General features: G+C 43.6%; 1 protein-coding gene across 4 annotated transcripts in view; it reads left to right on the top strand.

Annotated features, from left to right (window-relative positions):
• The window catches only part of runx2b (RUNX family transcription factor 2b), a 40223-nt gene extending 21672 nt beyond the window's left edge, over positions 1-18551 (top strand). For 3 of the 4 annotated variants that reach the window (XM_041064694.1, XM_041064695.1, XM_041064696.1), the window contains 4 exons: positions 756-860; positions 10462-10629; positions 12286-12447; positions 15244-18551. In XM_041064694.1, the coding sequence (XP_040920628.1) occupies positions 756-860; positions 10462-10629; positions 12286-12447; positions 15244-15722 (914 nt within the window). In that variant the 3' untranslated portion in view covers positions 15723-18551. The remainder of the gene's footprint in view (positions 1-755; positions 861-10461; positions 10630-12285; positions 12448-15243) is intronic. The other variant, XM_041064697.1, reaches the window with a different exon arrangement.
• The last annotated feature ends 890 nt before the right edge of the window (positions 18552-19441 follow it).

Consider the following 19441-nt stretch of genomic DNA (forward strand, 5'->3'; position numbering starts at 1 on the left):
ATGGCAGGGAGCGCAGGGAGGTGACGCACTAGGTGTCCCACTTTTATCGTAGATCACATGCCCACATGCCCCTCAAACCAGGTATGTGGGACACCTGTTGCATCTGTGACCTGCTATCTCCCTGAGCCATCTTATCGCTGCTTTGAAAGGCATGTTTATAGTGAGCTACAGTGTGGAACGGAAGAGGGGAGGACACGCACGGGTAGATGGCTGCGACTGAATGGACAGCTGCTCCGATGAGTTGCTGCAGCTACCTGCCCCCCACTTCCTGTTTCCTGCACGTAGTCATGGTTACGTGATGCGTCTGCATACCCCAGACGTTAGTGCTGCTGCTGACTTGGCTGTTGCGCTCTGATTCATAGCATTCCTCGTGCATGCACACAGGAACATACACAGTTGCACAGACACACACTCAACCCCAAGGCAGCAACTGCTGGGGATTATCGAGAGAGGAAGTGACTATTAAAATGCCTCTCGCCCACTCACACTGAGTTAGACAGGGAGAAATTCTGGATAACAAGATACTGGCTCCTCCAGTCAATCTTCCATTTAGGCTCTGCCAAAGAACCCAAATAGACCCTCTCAAACAGCCAATGTTGTCTGTCGCTAATCCTCTTAAAGTCGATTTTTCCCAGTTTGTATTGGCTATTATGTGATCACAACCACACTTGTGACTTAGGGATGGTTAAGCGATGAATGCAGGTCATTGTCTCTGCAGATGGTATGTCATTTGATGTTGTTTGATGTCACCACAGGCAAGAGCTTCACACTGACAATCACAGTATTCACCAACCCACCACAAGTGGCCACTTACCACCGAGCCATAAAGGTCACCGTGGATGGACCGCGTGAGCCCAGGAGTGAGTACCAATGCACGCACATGCAGTATGGTCACACGCACACAACATATTTCTTCTTTCAATTTCCCTTTAAAGGGTTACAACAGGCTAAAAAAAAAAAAGAATCAAAGCGGTAGAAGTTAAGATACCCTTACTTTGTGTCACTAGTATGGGTCAAGATCTAGAAACACAGAATCCTACATTTTCCATAATGCACCATAATAGCATCTTTCATTAGATTCTTGTTGCTTCCCAAATGTCCACTTCAGTCAAACCCTGCACCTCCAGATTGTAATACAGGTTCAAAATTTCAGTTTGAAACCCAAGCTGAGATAACCCTGATAACGTCGTCAGGGTAATTCTTTTCAAATTTTAGAGTGCTGCCTCCAGAGCCACAGAAGACATTGCACAACTGTTTGTACAGATTTAGTCGCGCTCCTAAACTTGGCCCTTTAACTGAGCTGTGGGTGTGGCCGACTGTGCAGCTAGCCAATGGCTGCAAATGCACAGCTAAAACAGTGACAGAGTAATAAAACAAGTTAATTAACAAACAAACAAACAAAAAAACAAAAAAAGGGTTTTACTGGAAAAAGTTCTGATTGTGTCAATTAGCAATCAGTTGGCTTTTAATGAAGTTGACCTGTGGAAAAGCAGCTCTGCCTCTTGTGTGACGGTTTGAGAGTAAGAAGAGAAATAAAAAGTGAGGGAGAATATTCCTGAGAGGGTACACTGGGTAGCAGAGTGCTAGCATCAGCTCATTTTAATGGGCCATATAAAAACAACTGAGGAGGAAAAAAAACTTTACTATAGCCGTCAGTGCCAACTGGTCTGGCATGCAGCTGTTTCCCCAACCCTCCTCCCTATTCATAAAAAAAAAAAAAAAATCACATATTCTCATCTCATGGCGTCTCAATGAACATTATCACATCACAAACAACCCACCCGCCAACCACGGCCCCGTCACATATGGCACCAGGACGCACAGAGACACCGAGGAGCCAGGAGACAGTAGGATTAGTACCACCATCAGTCTCTGTTGTAGGAAACCTGCCCGTGCCAAAAAACGCCTCACACAATCGACATTCAGCGCTCATCAACACGCACCCTGAAACAAAGGCACATGCTTGTCCTCAAACGCACATGTACTCACAATCACACCCACTTTTTCCCCTCCATCCCTCCTCGTTCTCAAGCCATCTTGTTTGATCAAAAGCATTTCCTGTGCATCTGCTGTCCCCCGTCAGATGACTTTAAAATAAGTCCTGTTATTTGGTGGCGAGCAGATGGGAGCTGGAGCACAATTTGTTTAGAAAAGCCAAAGTTCGGTCTCAACAAAGTTGCAGTCTTAGATTCATGTCCAAAAATCCTTAATGGAGGCACTGACATATGTGAAGTGAGGCTGAGACACAAAACTTTGACGAAGGCCGTACTACCTGATGTCACATGAGGGGAAGAGACTTTACGCTTTCATCTATTGTTCTTCCCTTGTATTTGCTTGATTTCTGGTCTGAGAGAAAGCTTTAAAGTTAAAGTCTGCATGTTGTAATTTCAGTCTCAGGACAGTAATTTAAGCAATAAAGACTATGTCATCATACGTAACCCCTGAACTTCTTTACTTTGCTGTTAAGTGGTCAGAATTGCAGCACCGGTGTAATTTACCCAGAAACTACAGCCAGAACACGTCCCTCTCTCAGGGGTCATTAAGCTGAGGTCGGAGGGTGGCAAAACACACATGTGCCCTCTCAACCGCACCTCTCCCTTCCACCAGCTTTCAGCATGGTGAGACTAAGAGAGCACCGGCTGTCTCCAAAACTGTGATTCTATCTGTGAACGCTTCATTGACACATGGGGGGCTTTGTCGACCATTACAGCTCTATTTTGTGTTAAACGAGTGGGTAATTAGGAGGCCTGTGGTACACTGGGCCCCTACAGGGAGAGGTCCACACAGAGAAAGAACAGTAGGCTGTCTTAAAGTTGACATACACTGGCACTCTGTGGTCCTGGTCTGTAAAAACACTGTGTTGTTTGTGGAAAATAAGCTGACAATAACACTAGATTTCAAAATGGGCTGTTACTGGTCTGAAAAGCTAAAATTAATAACCATTCTCTATGCTTTTGTTGAGTTTTTACACTTTTCCTGGTGTTTCTGGCAGTTTTTGCTCCCTGTTAATGACTTGCCTGGTTGTGGGTGTCTCCTTCAGGAAGGGCATTTTGTGTCAGTGTTTTTGATAAGCCTTATGGTAGCCATATGAGTCTTCCTGAGGGATGTCATTTCCCCAGCAGTTCCTCATCTAATATCGGTGGGGGGATAAAGCAAGGACCACCCATGAATGAAGGGGGCTCATATCTCTGAACTGTGGCGCGGAGCTTTAGCTAATTAATTGGGTGGTTAGAATGACAAATATCAGTGAGGCCTAGTTTAAAGATCTGTGGTATGATTTTCCTCAGAGGTTTATAGTGTGTGTGTGTGTGTCTGTGTGTATATATATGCAAGTATGGTAAGTGGTTAGTCAGGTCCCTCTGGCCACTGTGTTATTAGCGGGAGGCTAACTTGGTTTCTGTGGCTCGCATTGTGCTTAATCGCTTGACAGCTCTCGGTTACCCTGTGGTTTGCCACTGTACCAACAACTCAACAAGTGTGTTTGTACATGTATGTGTCTGTTTGTATTCATGCATATTGGCATGTGCATGCCTGTTTGCTCATGTAGATATGATTGTAGATACATGCATTACTTTGTCCTCTAGCGCCTGTGGCTGCGTGTGTGCACCGACATGACGCGTTTCAGAGAGAGAGAGTGTGTGTGTTATTGGTGTCATTAGTCTTGTGTCTAGTGTAGCCACAGCTGATTTGGAGCAGGGCTAATAGGCCTCATTAAATGTCATTTTGAGCTAATAGACAGGGAGTGGTTGTTTAAACCAATATGCTTTTATAGGTGGTTCTGCCTCCCTTCAGCTGCTCCTGACGGTGGCTGCAGCCAGCTGAGACAAACTTCCTGAGTGATAATAGCTGAGCCATAATAACACAATATACAAGGCTTTCTGTCCAAACCCACTGTTCTCATTATAGTTAATTGATGACAGACAAACATAGGAGGTGACAAAAACCATTGTGGCGTCACACATACTCACACATGTCTTGCCGTGGCATATTACAGTGGTTATTGTGTATAACTGAGTGTGTGTGACGTGTGTGTGTCAGTGGTGGAGGTTAGCGGTCAGGCACGTCTCCGCTCTCTGCTGTCTGAAGCTGCTGGGTCTGGGGGGTTCTGGGCTCGGGGACGGGGTCTTGTTTTGGTTCGGTTTTGGTCAGGGTGTTAACAAGTCTGGTGAGGAGGCCCTGGTTACTTACAGGGCTGCAGACAATATTAGTGGTTCAGGAGACCTGTCTGCCAAGCCAAACTCTTCCTTCGACACACACATACTCACACACACACATGCGCACAATACTTACTTATGCATATCTCCATCTCTATACATTTTCAAGAACAGCTTTTATCATAGCAGTAATTGATTACATGCGTATATGGGCATAAATGTAATGAAGATAAAAATACACTAATATAGAGACAAAAGGGACAATAAAATAAAATGTACAATCACACTAGAAAGTACAGTGGCTAGTAGCAGGCAAGAAATTCTGAACATAAAAATGCAACCTTCTTGAGTGTAACACAAAGACAGGGGATACTCAGATTTCTAGCCACAGGATCAGCATGTATCGAGACTGCCAAGGTTGTTAAGGATGAGCTGAGGAAAGTCTGGGGGACCAAATAAAATGAATTGTTGGACAGCCCAAACTTAATCTCATCAAGTCAGTTAATGAGCGTGACAGGGTCTCGTGTCTGTTATAGCCAGGTGTTATTGATACATACAGATGGGTGTTGTCTGCATAAAAATGAATCTTCACCCTATAAAAGGCTCCTTAAATAACATCTGAATTAAACCAAGCGTCCCATGAGAGGGATGGTGGATTTTAAAGGATTAATATTGTGTTTGACAGTAACGTCCCCAAGGGGAAGCACATAAACAGAAAACAATAGTGGGTCTAAAACTGAGCCTTGTGGCACACCACAAGTGAGATGGGCAGTAGAGGATAATGTATGTTTCTGTGACAAGCACTTAGACAAACACCCACACACCTAAACAACCTTATTGGAGTGGTTGTTTGGTTGCACCCTATTAAAACTCCTGAAACAAGGCTGCCATCTTCAGTGCTGCTAGGCTGGAAACAGTATGAGTAAGTGAGAGGCCTCCATTAGCACGTCTGTCATGATGACACCAAAAGGCCTCTGAACACTGTCATCACATACACATGCCGTTACATGCACTTGTAGGGTACTATTACCTGCTGTAAGGCCTGGGCTTTGTTTCTTACAACAGATGTTTATGCTCAGTGCTAAATGCTAAGATCCTCACAGATGCTAATTACATTGTACCACAATATTTAGATGATGTCAGCCAGCCATCATTTAATTTCCTTGGATTATGTACAGAAATATGAGGCCCTGTGGATTTTCATGCTTTTTCAATGACTGCCTCAAGCAACCTGTCCAAAAACAGAATATTATTTTGTACATCATCCAGGTAATTAAAAAGGATTTTAGAAGAGTCAGTAGTCTTTTGTCCTTCACAGACATACACACACATGGGCACACACCCACACCTATCCGCTGCTGCCTCATTCGAAGCAGCTTTTAACAATGGGATCCGGACAAATAAAACTCACCCAAACATCAGGAGGAAAAGGAATGAAAAGAGAGAGGGAGGGAGGAGGGGAAAAAAAGAGAGAAGAAGAAAAAAAAGACTTCAGGCTTTTCCAGAGGCAGTCAGTCAGTTGAATGTCTCATGAAGTTCCTTGAAGAGGTGCCAAGGCCTCTACAACACAAAACACAAAATCATTCAGTGGGAGGGAGAGACAGAGAGAAAGACAGACAGACGAATAAAGAGCGAGAAAGGGAGGCAGAAAGTGAATTATAAAAAGAGATGGAGATTAAGAAGGAGGGTCCGGAGCTGGTTGGCTCCTAGCTACAACAAAAAATATCTCAGAGGAATTTGTTCTCTCCTGTTCTGAATCAAAACACTTTAATGCGAGCGCAGAGGTGCAGAGGGACCCTGTGTGAAAACCACACACATGCCAAACTGTGTGTGTGTGTGTGTGTGTGAGTGCTCTTTAAACTATGGACAATATCATACAAGTGTGTATATAAAGTGTTTTTGCTTTCAATAAATGTATTGCCTTTGGGAGTTGTTGTGTATGTCTGTGTGTGTACTTAAGTGCGTGTGTGTGCCCTTCCCTTGCCTGGCTTGCTTCCTCCAGGCTGGAACGCATGGACCACACAGACGGCTGGCAGCGCTCCACGACAGCCTGGCTCCCCCTTTTCTCTCTTTCTCCGTCTCTCCTTCGCTTGCTGCCTCTTTTCTCATCTCTCTTTTTTAACTTTTTCGTATTTTCACTTCTTTTTTTTTGTTACCAGTTCTGTTTCTGTTCTCTACCCTCTTCTTTTTTTCACCCCTGTCTTCCTCCTGTCCTCTCTCTTTATACCAGACCCCCATGGTAGACGAGCATCTGGCTGTCACCCACTCAGCGCTTTTCCTCTCGAGCCACGCTCTGCCAGCTTCAGATTGCCACCTGAAATAATTCATTGTTTCTGACCGCTCACAAAAAAAACAACATGGCCACTGTGAGGGCTCCAAATAAAAAAGTGAAATATGGACCCACTGTATTCATTCATCGACTTTACTGGCTGTTCCATCGTGAGATGACTGACACACACACACACACACATAAACACAGACTGGCTGATTCAACTCAGGCTCCATGAGCATGGGGGGTTTTCTGAATCAGCCCCAAAGATACATTCATTCGAACTCACCCAGTGATCATAAACCAGACTGAAGGGCTTAGAGGGCATGACGTGACACCAAATTTATAAATTACACCATTTATTCAGGATTTTCTGGCACTACACATTTTCCTCACATGTTACTTAGTCAGGCAGCAGGCGAGAGAATTTCCTACTGATGTGTCTGCAGTGATAGCTGAAACTTGATGTGATGGTGGTGGTGGAGGGGGGATTCTTTGAAGGAGTAGGTTGGCATTTTGGCAATATCTTCTTGGTGGGAGATGTATGTCTGTGAAGTTATGGCTATGTATGGCTATGGCTTGTTAGCCATCAAGACTGGAAACTAAGCTAACCTGGCTCTGTCAAGAGGGAACTAAATCCGCCTGCCACCACCTCTACACCTCAGTGATCAACACACTGTGCATGTTTGTTTAATCTGTGCAAAAAAACTAATTTTATTACCTGTAGGCAAAACCGGGCTAGTTGTTTCTCTGTTTCCACCTGTAGCTTCGCATGTATCTAATCTTCTTATCTAACACTTGGCAAGAAAGCAGACCAGCACAATTCACAGTGTTGAACAGTTCCTTTAAACTTCTTAGCCCTTGGAACTAGTCACCCTTGTCTTGTAAAATCCCAACACAAGCCAGCCCATAGCTAAAGGAGCTTGGGTATTTGAGGAATATTTTCAGCCAGGACATATGAGGGAACAGCTCACAATCTCTGTGCTCAGGCTCATATCCAATCTAATGCTGCCATTAATTACAGAGGACTTATATTCTGTTTGCCTACTTGCTTTTTACTCACTGTTATCAGATCAGCAGGGGCAAGTTGAATCCAGACTTATGTCTCTTGGACGGCTGAAATAATACTATTCTAGGATCAGTGTGCAACTGTGTGATTAGAGATACTATCTACAGAGGTGTTATCTAATCATTATTAATCTTTTTTTAGTGTGAGCGTGTGTGTGTGTTGCATATGTGAGTCTGCACTGTGGGTGCGTGCTTAAAGAGATATGCACCGTGCATGTGTGCAAATGTGCATGATTGCATGTGCAGACGTGTGTTTGCATACGTCCGTTCTTGCATGTGTGCGTTTCTGTGTGCATTCTGTGTGTGTGTGTGCACAAGTTGCTCACATCTGGTCTGAATCTGTCCATGTTTCCGGCCGCTGGCTGGGCAGGGAAGTGGCAGGCGCTATCGAAAATCTCCGCTGTTTTCACAGGGATGATGGGAATCTCAGGGACTTTCCCTACGGCAGTGAAATCATCCGCCTTTCCCGCTCCTTTAAATACCCCCGGCTCATTCCTCCACCCTGCTAGGGTTCCGATAAAACAGCTGAGACGTCTTGTGTTTGGCAACAGTTGTAGTCTAAAAGGTGTAATTAACTCTTGAAAAACTGTATTTACTGTCAGGGCCAGCTAAACTAATGGACTTGAGGTCTGGCTGTTTGGAGTGTAAAGTGGACCTTAATGTGATGGTTGACATGGTGCATTCCTATAAGAGAAGAAAGATGTTGCTTTCCTTTATACTGCGTTGCATCCATAAGTTTCTTGACAGCATGCTATCCCATGGTGGGAGCTAGTAGAGTTACAGAAACTGTGAAATTGTAAAGTTCTCAGTGATAGAGAGCCGGCCTGTCACGCAGATCAGAAATGTCTTCGTCTTTTTAAACATACATTTAAATATCTGTCTTTACATTTTGGGATCTTCCTCAAACTCCTCTAACTGTTTCACCAGTCGCCGTACTCTGTGCTCAGCACTCTTCGCAGAGCCTGTGTCTCCTGACTGGTTTAGAACCATCCAGAGCTCTTAATTTACTGGTCATCAGGGTCTCTTCCTCTCCATGTGCCTCCTCCCCCCTCGTGTCTGTCCCCCTCTCACTCCCCTCATCTCCCTTGGTCTCCCATTGCTATTTATTCCCATCACTAGGAGACGGGCTGTGCACAAAGCCGGCACTGTGTCCCGAGGCTTTTTTAGAATAGAAATTCGGTCTGTTGAAAATGGAAACGCTATGATTGACTGGGCACAGCTTGCGCAGAGAGATGAGGAATGCCAGCGAGAGGCACAAATTATCCGCGGGAACGATGGAGAAATATTATTAATGAAATATGGACATGAATTATGTTATAAAGTCTTCAATAAGCTGAGGTTTTCGAGTAGCCGATATTAGTCTACGTTCCAAAGCAACTATGTTAAGAAGCCGATGATGAGATTGTCTGTTTATTTTGAACTGGATGATGCCAGTCCAGTAACGTCATTGTAATAAAAATCACGGCCTGTCACTGGCCGCTTTTTCACTGCCGCCATTCTCGAGTCTCATTTCAAAGCAGCAGTATTTGGCATTAAAATTCCAAACAGTTGTTCCAGAATAAATTAATTTGTTGTGAAGAGTCGGATGGTTTATGAAAGCATTTCTGAGGATGAAATAATCTTGTTCAAAGATGCAATAGTGGAAAAATGCTACGCTGACGATGAGACAGTTGTCAAAGGATTTTTTCATGACATTGTCATTTATTTGACAGTGAAGGTGACGGAAAATATGCGGGGGAAAAAGAAAGCTGGGGATGACATGCAACAGAGCTCTTCAGCTGGAAGGGTTATTAGTACACATGTTAGACTATTAGTCCACAAGGACCCCCAGTGAGCAGTTTTCCGTGGTCTTTGATTTTTGTAATGATGCTTCAATAACACAAATGAATATTTTTCTTAAGATCTCCTCTCCTCTCCTTTCCCTCCATAACACCCAGCCAGTGCTATCGATGTAGGTGCCAGGCCTTTGTTCCCAGCCCAGGCAGGTTGGGCAGGATTCTGAAGTAGCTCGCTGTTTCTGCCTGGGCCAGCTGGAGCTTTGCCAAGCACAGCAGGAGTTTCTACTCTCCTCTGTTTGATATTTACTTTACCGCCTTTACAGAGGAACTAGTGCGAGACCAGACAGACGCACTGAGACAGTCCTATGTCAGTGTTAAAAAGGACTGTGTGTGCACAGGCCTCTGTTTATACCCCACCTTTGCAAAACTATAGTCTATACCTGGAAGCACAGGCGGGTTTTGCTGTGGTTCCCACCACAGGCCCAACAGGACTGCACAATCTAGGTGTTTGCAATGTGTATTACTGTATTTGTTAACTGGAGGAGCCCGAAATACTGATTAGGATAGGATCAGGAATATAAAGGGTGCACCATTATCAGCAGAGGAATGCAGGAAAAGAAGGGGTATAATATATTTGGCATTCGTTACGACTCCTGTGGGGATAATGGGGAAATGGCGTGAGAGCTTGTGTTTACCTGAGGCCTCAGGTTAAAACTTAACATACATGCAACTTCTCAGTCTCGGGATCTCTCTCTCTTAACTCTCTCTTTTCCCTCATGCAAGGTGATATGAGATAATTGCAGAGGTCTTTGTTAATTAGCAGGAAGTAGCATCCCATTCCCAAAAGCCTCTGTAACTCCTCTTTGTTTAGGAGCTAGAGAAACTATGTTTACCCAGAAAGGCATAGCCCTACAGAAGAAATGAGTCATTAAATGTATGTTATACAGGATAAATAACAAACTTTATGCCAAGAGAGCAGCAAACAAATTGAGATCATTACTCATACAGAGCTGTGTGTTGTCAGCGGATTTCATCCCATGTTAATAAAATTATGTTTTGAATGCAACATCACAGCAGTAATAACAATACAAACAATGATTTCTAATAAAATCGAAACTTTTATTACAACCTGAATCCCATGTGTGGCTGGTGCAACTCCTGTTCCAATGAAAAACCTTTTGTGTGTCTACAGGGCATCGTCAAAAGCTCGAGGACCCTCCCAAGACTGGTCTCTTCTCAGACCGCCTCAGCGAGCTCGAAAGGATGAGGGTCAGGGTCGCCGTTCCCACTCAAGCCCCGCGGCCAACACTCAACACAGCGCCCAACTCCTTCAACCCGCAGGGACAGACACAGATAACAGGTGAGCACGCCAACAGCGACTTTTACCTTACACTCAGGAAGGACTGGGTTCAAGCAGCCACCCTCATGAAGTGCTGAGTGTCTGTTAGCTTACAGCACCTCTGGGATTACATGGTTAGAGGGTCAACAGTGATGTCTTTTTTGCTTCACAGCCTTTTCAGGTGGAGTATTAGAGGTTTATTTCAGAGAGTTTATTATCTGTAAGAAGGACCATAATGTAAAATGAAACCAGTTCCTTGTTTCCCTGTACTGAACAATGAAACCCTTTTTATTCAGACTGAAAATAATTTCAGACTTTACCTATTGTTATTGTGCCTCTTTTGATATGTGATATCATGTTTGAGAGTTGTGTCTGATGCATTGATGCATTTGCCATTTTGCATTCAGGGATAAGAAGTGCTAGTGAGCATTTTTCACATTTTATGTTTTTTACATTGTATTTTGCACCCAAACTGCCAAGAAAATCCAAATACAGCGCTGCTGAAGAATTTAATAAGACGGGGGAATCATCTATAATATGCATCACACTTTTTTAAACCGTGTCCCAAAGGGCATCACTTAATAAGCAGGCAGGCTGAGTCACAAGCTGAGTCACAAACTGAGCAACAAGTACTGTTCAGAAGGCGAAATATCAAACCTCAACTGGAGCCACGGGCACATCTTAATGGGACCAGCGGTTTCTGCCGCATAATACCCTGTACAGTATGTTACATTGCCTCCAAGATCGTCTGTCTTTCTCTACCTCTACTCCCTCACTCCACCAATTTACCTCCTTAAAGGAAACACCACGGTCACAGTTCGGGATGGCGGCTAATTCGCCCACACCTCTGCAGGCTTGTCACAGTTTGTCATTTAGCTCTTAGTTACTCTCTGGCGTGGCTTTGTAGCGTTACTTAGTGGATCATCTGAAGGACAATTAAACAACATAGCATTGTGGTAGTGTGTGAGTCAGACGTTCCCCCACGTCCCTGTCTCAAGTACAGCTTCACCAACATTAACTTATCTATCTAATATAGTTCAACCATTTACTAACCATTACTTTTATCTGACCATTTATCCTTTACCACCTTTAGTTAACTATTTCAATTAGTACCCCGACCAGGGGTATTTGGTCGGGGTAAATCACTACAAATATCTTCACAAATATCATCGCAATATCACAAAACATAGCTGACACATTCATGCTCTACACTTGTGTTGCAGCACAGGCACAACGTTAAAGTGTGTGCGACGGTTATTTCCATGGTTGTCTGCTGGTGTGTTTACACCCTGGGTGTGTGCCAGCAAGGCTCTCTGTGCCTCAGCTGCAAGCACAATGTTTTATAAGGCAAACAGGAAGATCTTCTCTTCGAAAGTAAACATTAGATGTGTCATTACAGAGGATGTTGCATAACACGCCCAACTGATACTTACCTCTAAACACAAGCACAGAGAAACAGAGAATCTAATAATGTCCGCAGTTGTTGTGAATATCATTGTCAGTTTGCTCCATAGTTTAGCAAAAAAAAAAAAAAAAAAGAAATAGAACGTTTGAACCAGCTGATGGGCCACTGGTAATTATTCTTTCTTTTCCTGTCTGTTTTTTCTCTTTCTATGTCTTTCTGGCCTATTTTTCTCCATCCTCCTTTTCCTCCCTCGCTCAATTTCTCCCCATCAGACCCTCGTCAGTCCCAGTCCTCTCCTCCCTGGTCATATGAACAGACGTACCCGTCCTACCTGAGTCCCATGGCATCCCCCTCAGTCCACTCCACCACCCCCCTCTCCTCCAGCCGAGGCACGGGCCTGCCTGCCATCAGTGACGTGCCTAGACGATTGCCAGGTAGAACCACTTCTCTGCCACTCTGTGAAACTGCCCGTCTCCTTGTCCTGTCACAGCTGCCTGATCTGCTGCAAATAACCCAGATAATACATTTTCTCAAGCGACAGAAGGAGGGAGGGAAGAGGGGAGAGAAAGACAGACCCTCGCACGCACGATTTTCACACTCAGACAAAGGCAGAAACATAAACAAAGACTTGTTCAGCGGACTACAAAAAAAAAAATTGATGTGCTACTATTTAGCAGAGACTAATACAGCACAGCGAGCTGCTATTAGCTCATTCTCAAATGAACGTGAGGAATGAAGCATGTTGTCAGACTCTGACTGTCTCTCCAGAGAGCGGTTTGGATGGCGTTTTTTAAACAGTGGAGGAAAAAACGATTGTTTCCTTTTTTCCTCGCTCCAAGCCTTTGATCCCAGAGGAGTATGGGTAATAACAGGCCCACGGATAATAACAGGCTCGTGACTGACAAATAAAGTGTCTTTATTGCGATACGCCACTCTCACAAGGCATTCTGGGTAATTGCATTAGCCAGTCTGTTTGCCGTAACGGCAGCATCTGTGTTCCAATTTGTCTGTTTTTCCCCCAATGTGAAAGCTCCTTTAAAATCCTTACATGCCGCCAGACAAGTTTCTCCCCCGTACACCTGTTTGACTCTCTGCCATGTGAGTTTTTTTTTCTGCCCTGCTTTTTTTTTTTCCCCCTTCTGTTTCCTTGTGCTAGCGCACTACACCCTCCTCTGTGTGTGCCCCAAGCGAGGGTGAGTGATTACGCGACGCGGACGTGTGACTCTGCATTAGAAAGGGTTTAAAAACCAGCCAGCTGCCTTGTCAGCTTTGATTAGTTCGGTCTTCCCCTTCAGCTTTCATCTCACGAGCCCCAGGCTTTGTTCTCAAAGTGACACACATGCATGTATGAGCACGTGCACACGCATAAACACAGGCCAAAACCTCGCCTCCCGCCTTTACCCACTCGCGCACCTCGAGCGCTTAATGCCTCCTAAGTGATGTGACTAAGGCTCTCAGATCTCTCGAGATCATGTTGACACCTCGCCAGGCTGCACTGTAACAGTATCCAGCCACAGAACATACCGACAAGTACAAGCAGAAGCTGATATGGATGCTCCAGTGCTAACGCTGCACCATCCCAGCCCCTCCACACACACACACACACACACACACACACACCTTCACATGGTCCAGCTCTGCTGTTGAAATGTTACAGTTGCTAAGAAGCGGTTGCACAAGTTCATCAGTCAAGTCAGACACCTAATTTGGAAGTGATGCTCCAAAGTTTGTAAAATCCTTCCAAATATTTAGACAATGTTCCACTCTGGTTTCATTTAAACTAATAATGTTCGATCTGGCTCATCATCACACGGCCCCTTTGAGCACGAAAATAGGCCTAAATGTTAAAAGCAGGAGTCAGGAGTTTATTGAACAGCGCTCGTCATGTCTGAGATCACACTGCTCCTCTACAGCGGAGACAATCACCTACTATTTCTATTAGAATCAAACGGATCTTGTGGAAAGAGGAAGTTTTAAGGCCTTAATTGGCAGCATATGCTATCTGACGCTAGCGACAAACCGGGCTTTGCAATTCCTCCCCGCACATAAACACTGCATCCCCCCCCCCCCCCCCACCCCCCACCTCCTCCTCCTCCTCTTCACCGCCGCCCCCTGTCCTCTCACAGCAGACATGGTGACACGGAAGACGCCTGGTGATTTATGATAAGAGCGCCATGGCTGGACTAAACCGCTGAGAGGAGACGGGAGGGAGGGAGTGTGAGAGGGGGGGGGACCTCCTATTCTCCTTAAACTCTGCGCCCAGCGCGAAGCTCGCCGCAGCCAGTTAGTGGTTTTTGGGTATTTTTTAAGGGATGAAGTGAAGAGAGGAACGAAGGGTGAGATGGAGCAGCTCCTTCTCAGCTCCTTCTCAGCTCTCTCTCTCTCTCTCTCTCTCTCTCTCTCTCTCTCTCTCTCTCTCTCTCTCTCTCTCTCTCTCCCCCTTGCACCCTCGCTCACGCGCGTGCACACGGACACACACATACACACACACGCTGGAGCCGATGGGAGGCGAGGAGAGGAGCCACATCAGAGCTCAGCCCTGCCTCATTATGGATCTCATGGAAACTGTTTCTGCTCAAAGTGTTTCCACATGTGCAGCTCCTGATTCATCCCAACTGCTTTTTTATGTGCATACAGTATTCACACACATACACACCCCACCCCACCACCACCACCACCACACACACACACACACACTCTGTTTCCACGACTTAGTGTGTTTGCATGCATAAACAGTTATACAGATACACATAAACATGCGCCAACACACACACACACAAAGAAATATAAATATGCAGAGGCGTAAAAATATTAAGGCGTATGCGTCCGTGAGACTTTGCTGATGTGTTTGTGAACTTTATCACAACTCAGGAGTTTTGTGCACAGAAGTTGATGGATATAATGATATTTATGGATAAGTGCTATGTCATAACTGTGCCCACAAAATCCATTAGCCAATCCAAATTGGTTAATACACATATCTGGCTTGAAATTTCTGATTACGTACAACTGAGTTTACTACCGTTTCATTTCTCTGGGGACTTATTTGTTAAATTCAATTACTCTACAAAGTGTGAAATAGTTTAAGAGTCCAAAGCCACATTTCACATAATCAAAACTGGCAAACTGGTAAGAAGTGTTATTATTTAGGCTTGCATAATAATATCTGCTGTCAGAGGATCCTAAAGAAACTAATGTTTTTATGTGTGTGTGTGTGTTTGTGTCTTTAGGTTCTTCGGACCTGAGCCCATTCCCTGGTCAGTTTGAGCGTCAGTTCCCGAGCCTCTCCTCCCTCACCGAGACTCGTTTCTCCAGCCCTCGGATGCACTACCCAGCCACCTTCACCTACACCCCGCCCGTCACCTCCGCCATGTCTCTGGGCAGCGCACACTACCACACCTACCTTCCCCCTCCATACCCGGGCTCCACCCAGAGCCAGAGCGGACCCTTTCAGACCAGCAGCACACCCTATCTCTACTACGGAGCTTCGTCCGGCTCCTACCAGTTTTCCATGGTTCCCGGCGGGGATCGCTCGCCCTCCCGGATGATCCCACCTTGCACTAGCGCCTCCACGGGCACCACCCTGGTGAACCCCAACCTGCCCAGCCAGACGGAGGGAGGTGTGGACGGCGACGGGAGTCACAGTAACTCCCCAACAGTTCTCAACCCTGGAGGCCGCATGGATGAGGCTGTCTGGAGGCCATATTGAAGAAAGCCAGTGGGTGGAGATTGGAAGTCAACTGATGTCATGGTTTGAAAGCACAAAACCTTTTTTTTTTTTAAATTGAAAAGGGGATTTTTGAGCTCTCATCAGCTATCTCTACCTTTTGCTTGGAAATAAAGGTTGAGATAAAAAAAAAAAAAAGACCAGACTTGTACGGACTTGTCTTCCTGGAATGTGTTTTGACCAAGGCACTACAAAGGGAGTCATTCTCACAGCAATAATGAGAAAGACAATTTTGGTTTACTAGGCCCAAGTGGATGAGACATTATTTCAGTTTTATTATAATCCACAAGCTAAGGGATGCTTCAACAATATTTGTAAAAGACTGCCTCTTTTGTATAGTGTTTGTATTTCAGTAAGGCTTTTTGCAGAGCATGTTTTTGTATTACGACAATATCAAGATGCAAGGTAAGCACTGAGTAGCAAGTAATGAGAGTAACACATATGTTACCTTAAGTGGTATGGACAGTAAATTTGCTTTAAATCGATTAATTTAACTTGTATATTGTGGGTGAAACGATGTAGATTGAGGCGTTTTCTTAGTTTTAACTTATAAAGCCATAAATTATGTATTGTATTTGAAACTTGAGTCAAAGAAGTGTAATCTGAATATTTTTGATGCATCTATATGACTAAGTTAAAATGAATTTTTCTTTTTTTGATAGGTAATTTAAGAGAGTGAGAGTTTTTTTTTTTTTTTTTTTTTGTAGTACCCAAAGATTTAAATCGTTTCGAATATGAAATGTAATTTCCAAAGAGCATTGCAACATGTTTCTTCTGGTGTAATTTTCAGTTTAACTGCTCCACACGTTAAGAGCCCAACATCCTTGCGAGGCGTTGACACACATTTGGCTTGGAATTAAACCTTTGGTATTTATTGAGCAATAACTCGGATTGTGCCTCTTGGCAACATACCATGAAAGAAAGCTTCAATGGGGGAAAATAATTATCCATTGGGGGAAAATCTGCTTGATTTCTTTAGTTTGTCTGGTCTGACATGCACACAGACTCATGTGTATTTTCTCATCCAAATAAAAATTGTACATTTCTACACGAATTGACGTTCAGCCCAAAGATGATTACGGCGGTGCCACGCCCAGTGGTGCTCTCAGTTAGTTTGTGATACGTGAACTCCTCAGGACTGGAATAATCTTTGGATGATCCCACAGATTTGCTATATCTGCATGTCTTTTTCATATCCACTCCGCTCTGTCAAGATTTTTAGGGAAAACATGCCAAGTCTATTATAGCTTTCATATCATGTGCAAAAGATGGCTTTGAAAAAGTTTGTCTTAGTGTGTGACACACATGGGTACTTTTTTTTTTTTGTTTCTTTCTTTGCATTTTTCTTTTTCAGTCTCTGAGATTGAAAAGGAGATATCACAGTTACCAGATAAACAAAAAGACTGTGACATTCCTTCGGACATTTATTTATTTTCCATTTTTAGCTTTTGTAGGAAAACGGTTTACCAAATACTTTTGGACCGTCTTCACTAACCAATGTCACAATCTAAAATCTTTCTGTGGCACCAGGACCAGTGGGAGGTCTGATATTTTCCAATCTGAAATTACTATGTGAGATTTTTTTGTTTTGTTTTGTTTTAAGTGTTGGAGTAAAAGGAAAAAGTGCAAAAACCGAGGTGATTGGATGCAGCTGCTGGCAGCAAACTGGTAACCAAAAAATATGGGAGACTTGTGTATGTTTGTTTCATAAAGCACTTATTTCTTGCTTTATTTCTAGCAGCACTTGTGGCTGGCTGCCAGCAGGGCACGTGGTTTTGGTCCTCAGTGCAGATATATTGCCACTGGAGTCACACTCACACACACACACACACACACACACAGAATGGATAACACTTGGCCAAACAAGCCATTTACATTGGAGTTGAATCTGATCTCACAAGGCAGTTGGTATTTGTTTGAAAAAAACCTTTTCTTTTTTGCTTTCGTACAATATGATATTCAGTGCATGTAGGTAATATAATAACCCAATTTGAAAAAGCTGAGAAAAACATGGCTCTGTCCAAGGATCAGACTTCAAGCTTTTCATTGAAGGTTTGCACGCAGTGCCTCTTTCCCAGTCTCTGCAGAGGATGTTCTGAACTCGCTTAATGGAATTGAACATGTCACATTACATTTCCCCGACTGCTTCAGCCCAAACGAAAAGTATTTTTGCTGTTGCAGTGTAACATAAGAAAGCAAATAAAAACCTTTTAGATTGTTGTGATTTTATAGCTTTTTTCCAATTACAAATTTATCCAGTGTCTCCATAATAACTATGCACATCTGTTGCAGTTTTAGTTCAGCCTTGTTTTTTCTTCCCAAATTTTGAACAGGAAACGGTCTTTAAAAAAAAAAACTGTTTACACATCAACACAGCACTGACATCCCATTCTGTCCTATTGTGCTTTTGTTTGTGTTGTGTTTTTTTTTTCTTCCTCAGAAAATATGAGGTTCATCCTTTTCTTTCTTTTGGTTTAATGTTGCGTACAGTCTGTCATCCGAGATCTTGTATTATTTAATGATCAACATGTATGATATCCAGGAACCGTACTTTACCCTGCTCTTATGTAAAGTTTACTTGTTATGTCTATTGTTATGCTTCTTCTCTCATGAACACTTGTCAGGAAACTGAAACTAATGGAGACTCCATTAGGTTTTACTGGTACGTTTCATAAAGATCATCAAGTGAGGTTTTTTGTTTTTTTGTTTTTTTTTAATGGGACAAACAGACCTGACAACAGTGAGTGAAATTGGCATTGTGATTGTACATTTTGTTTATTTTAAGAATAAAATAGGAATTTTGTAACTTAATTTTTTTTAAGTTCATCTTTCCACCAAAATAGGGTTTGTGTTTAATGTAAAAAGGAATATGCATGTGCATAGATATTATTCTCTGCATTTTCTGTCTGAACTTTAATTTAAATGTCCTCCAAATTTTCTTTCTTTTTTTTTCTTTTTTTTTTTCCCTTTTAATCAAAACTGTTTAAGATGTGTACCTATGGATTTTGTGACATCACTGTGGGGAGCCAGTAGTGGTCCACCTTGCAGTTTACAGCAGTGTGATGTGGAAACTTGAAACCTCCGGTGTACAAACTCTGTGAGTGGACAAGACGTCTTGTGTTCAGGACTCAGACTTCTGAAATGAGCAATATTTGCATATTCATAGATTTAGAATTTTTCTATGAAGGAGCAGGAGAAGTGTGCTTTCAAGAATTTGAACTAGGTAAATGCCCATTTTTGGAGAGGATCTTGAATTGTAAAAAGGTGTATGTGTGCACCATATTGTCTGGGAATTTGGATTAGATTTCCCTGTCAGCTGAATTTCCATTTAAACAAGAAAGGGCCACCACTGAGCACACTCTTAATTCTCCAAGAACATTTAGCTGTGTCATCGCTCGTTTAATCTTTTCTGAAACAGTTAACAAGCAGATTTGCGAGCTTGTTGTGCGTATAAAGCACATTTAGCGGTGTCATCTCTGGTCTGCCGGTCTGTCTGCACCAACATTGTCTTTGGACCCAGACTAAGGCAAGCTGGGGCCCCGGCACGCTCAGCCAGACTACTACTGCCACTGCCACTGCCATGGCTTCATTTCAAAGGTACACTGGGAAACCAGAGAGATGGAGACAGTAACAGAGACAGGGAGAGAACCAGGGAAGCTGTTTTACATTATTCCAAGACATAATAGAGCCAATCTAAGTGT

The sequence above is a fragment of the Toxotes jaculatrix genome, chromosome 19 (assembly GCF_017976425.1).
Source record: "Toxotes jaculatrix isolate fToxJac2 chromosome 19, fToxJac2.pri, whole genome shotgun sequence".
Taxonomy (NCBI): domain Eukaryota; kingdom Metazoa; phylum Chordata; class Actinopteri; family Toxotidae; genus Toxotes; species Toxotes jaculatrix.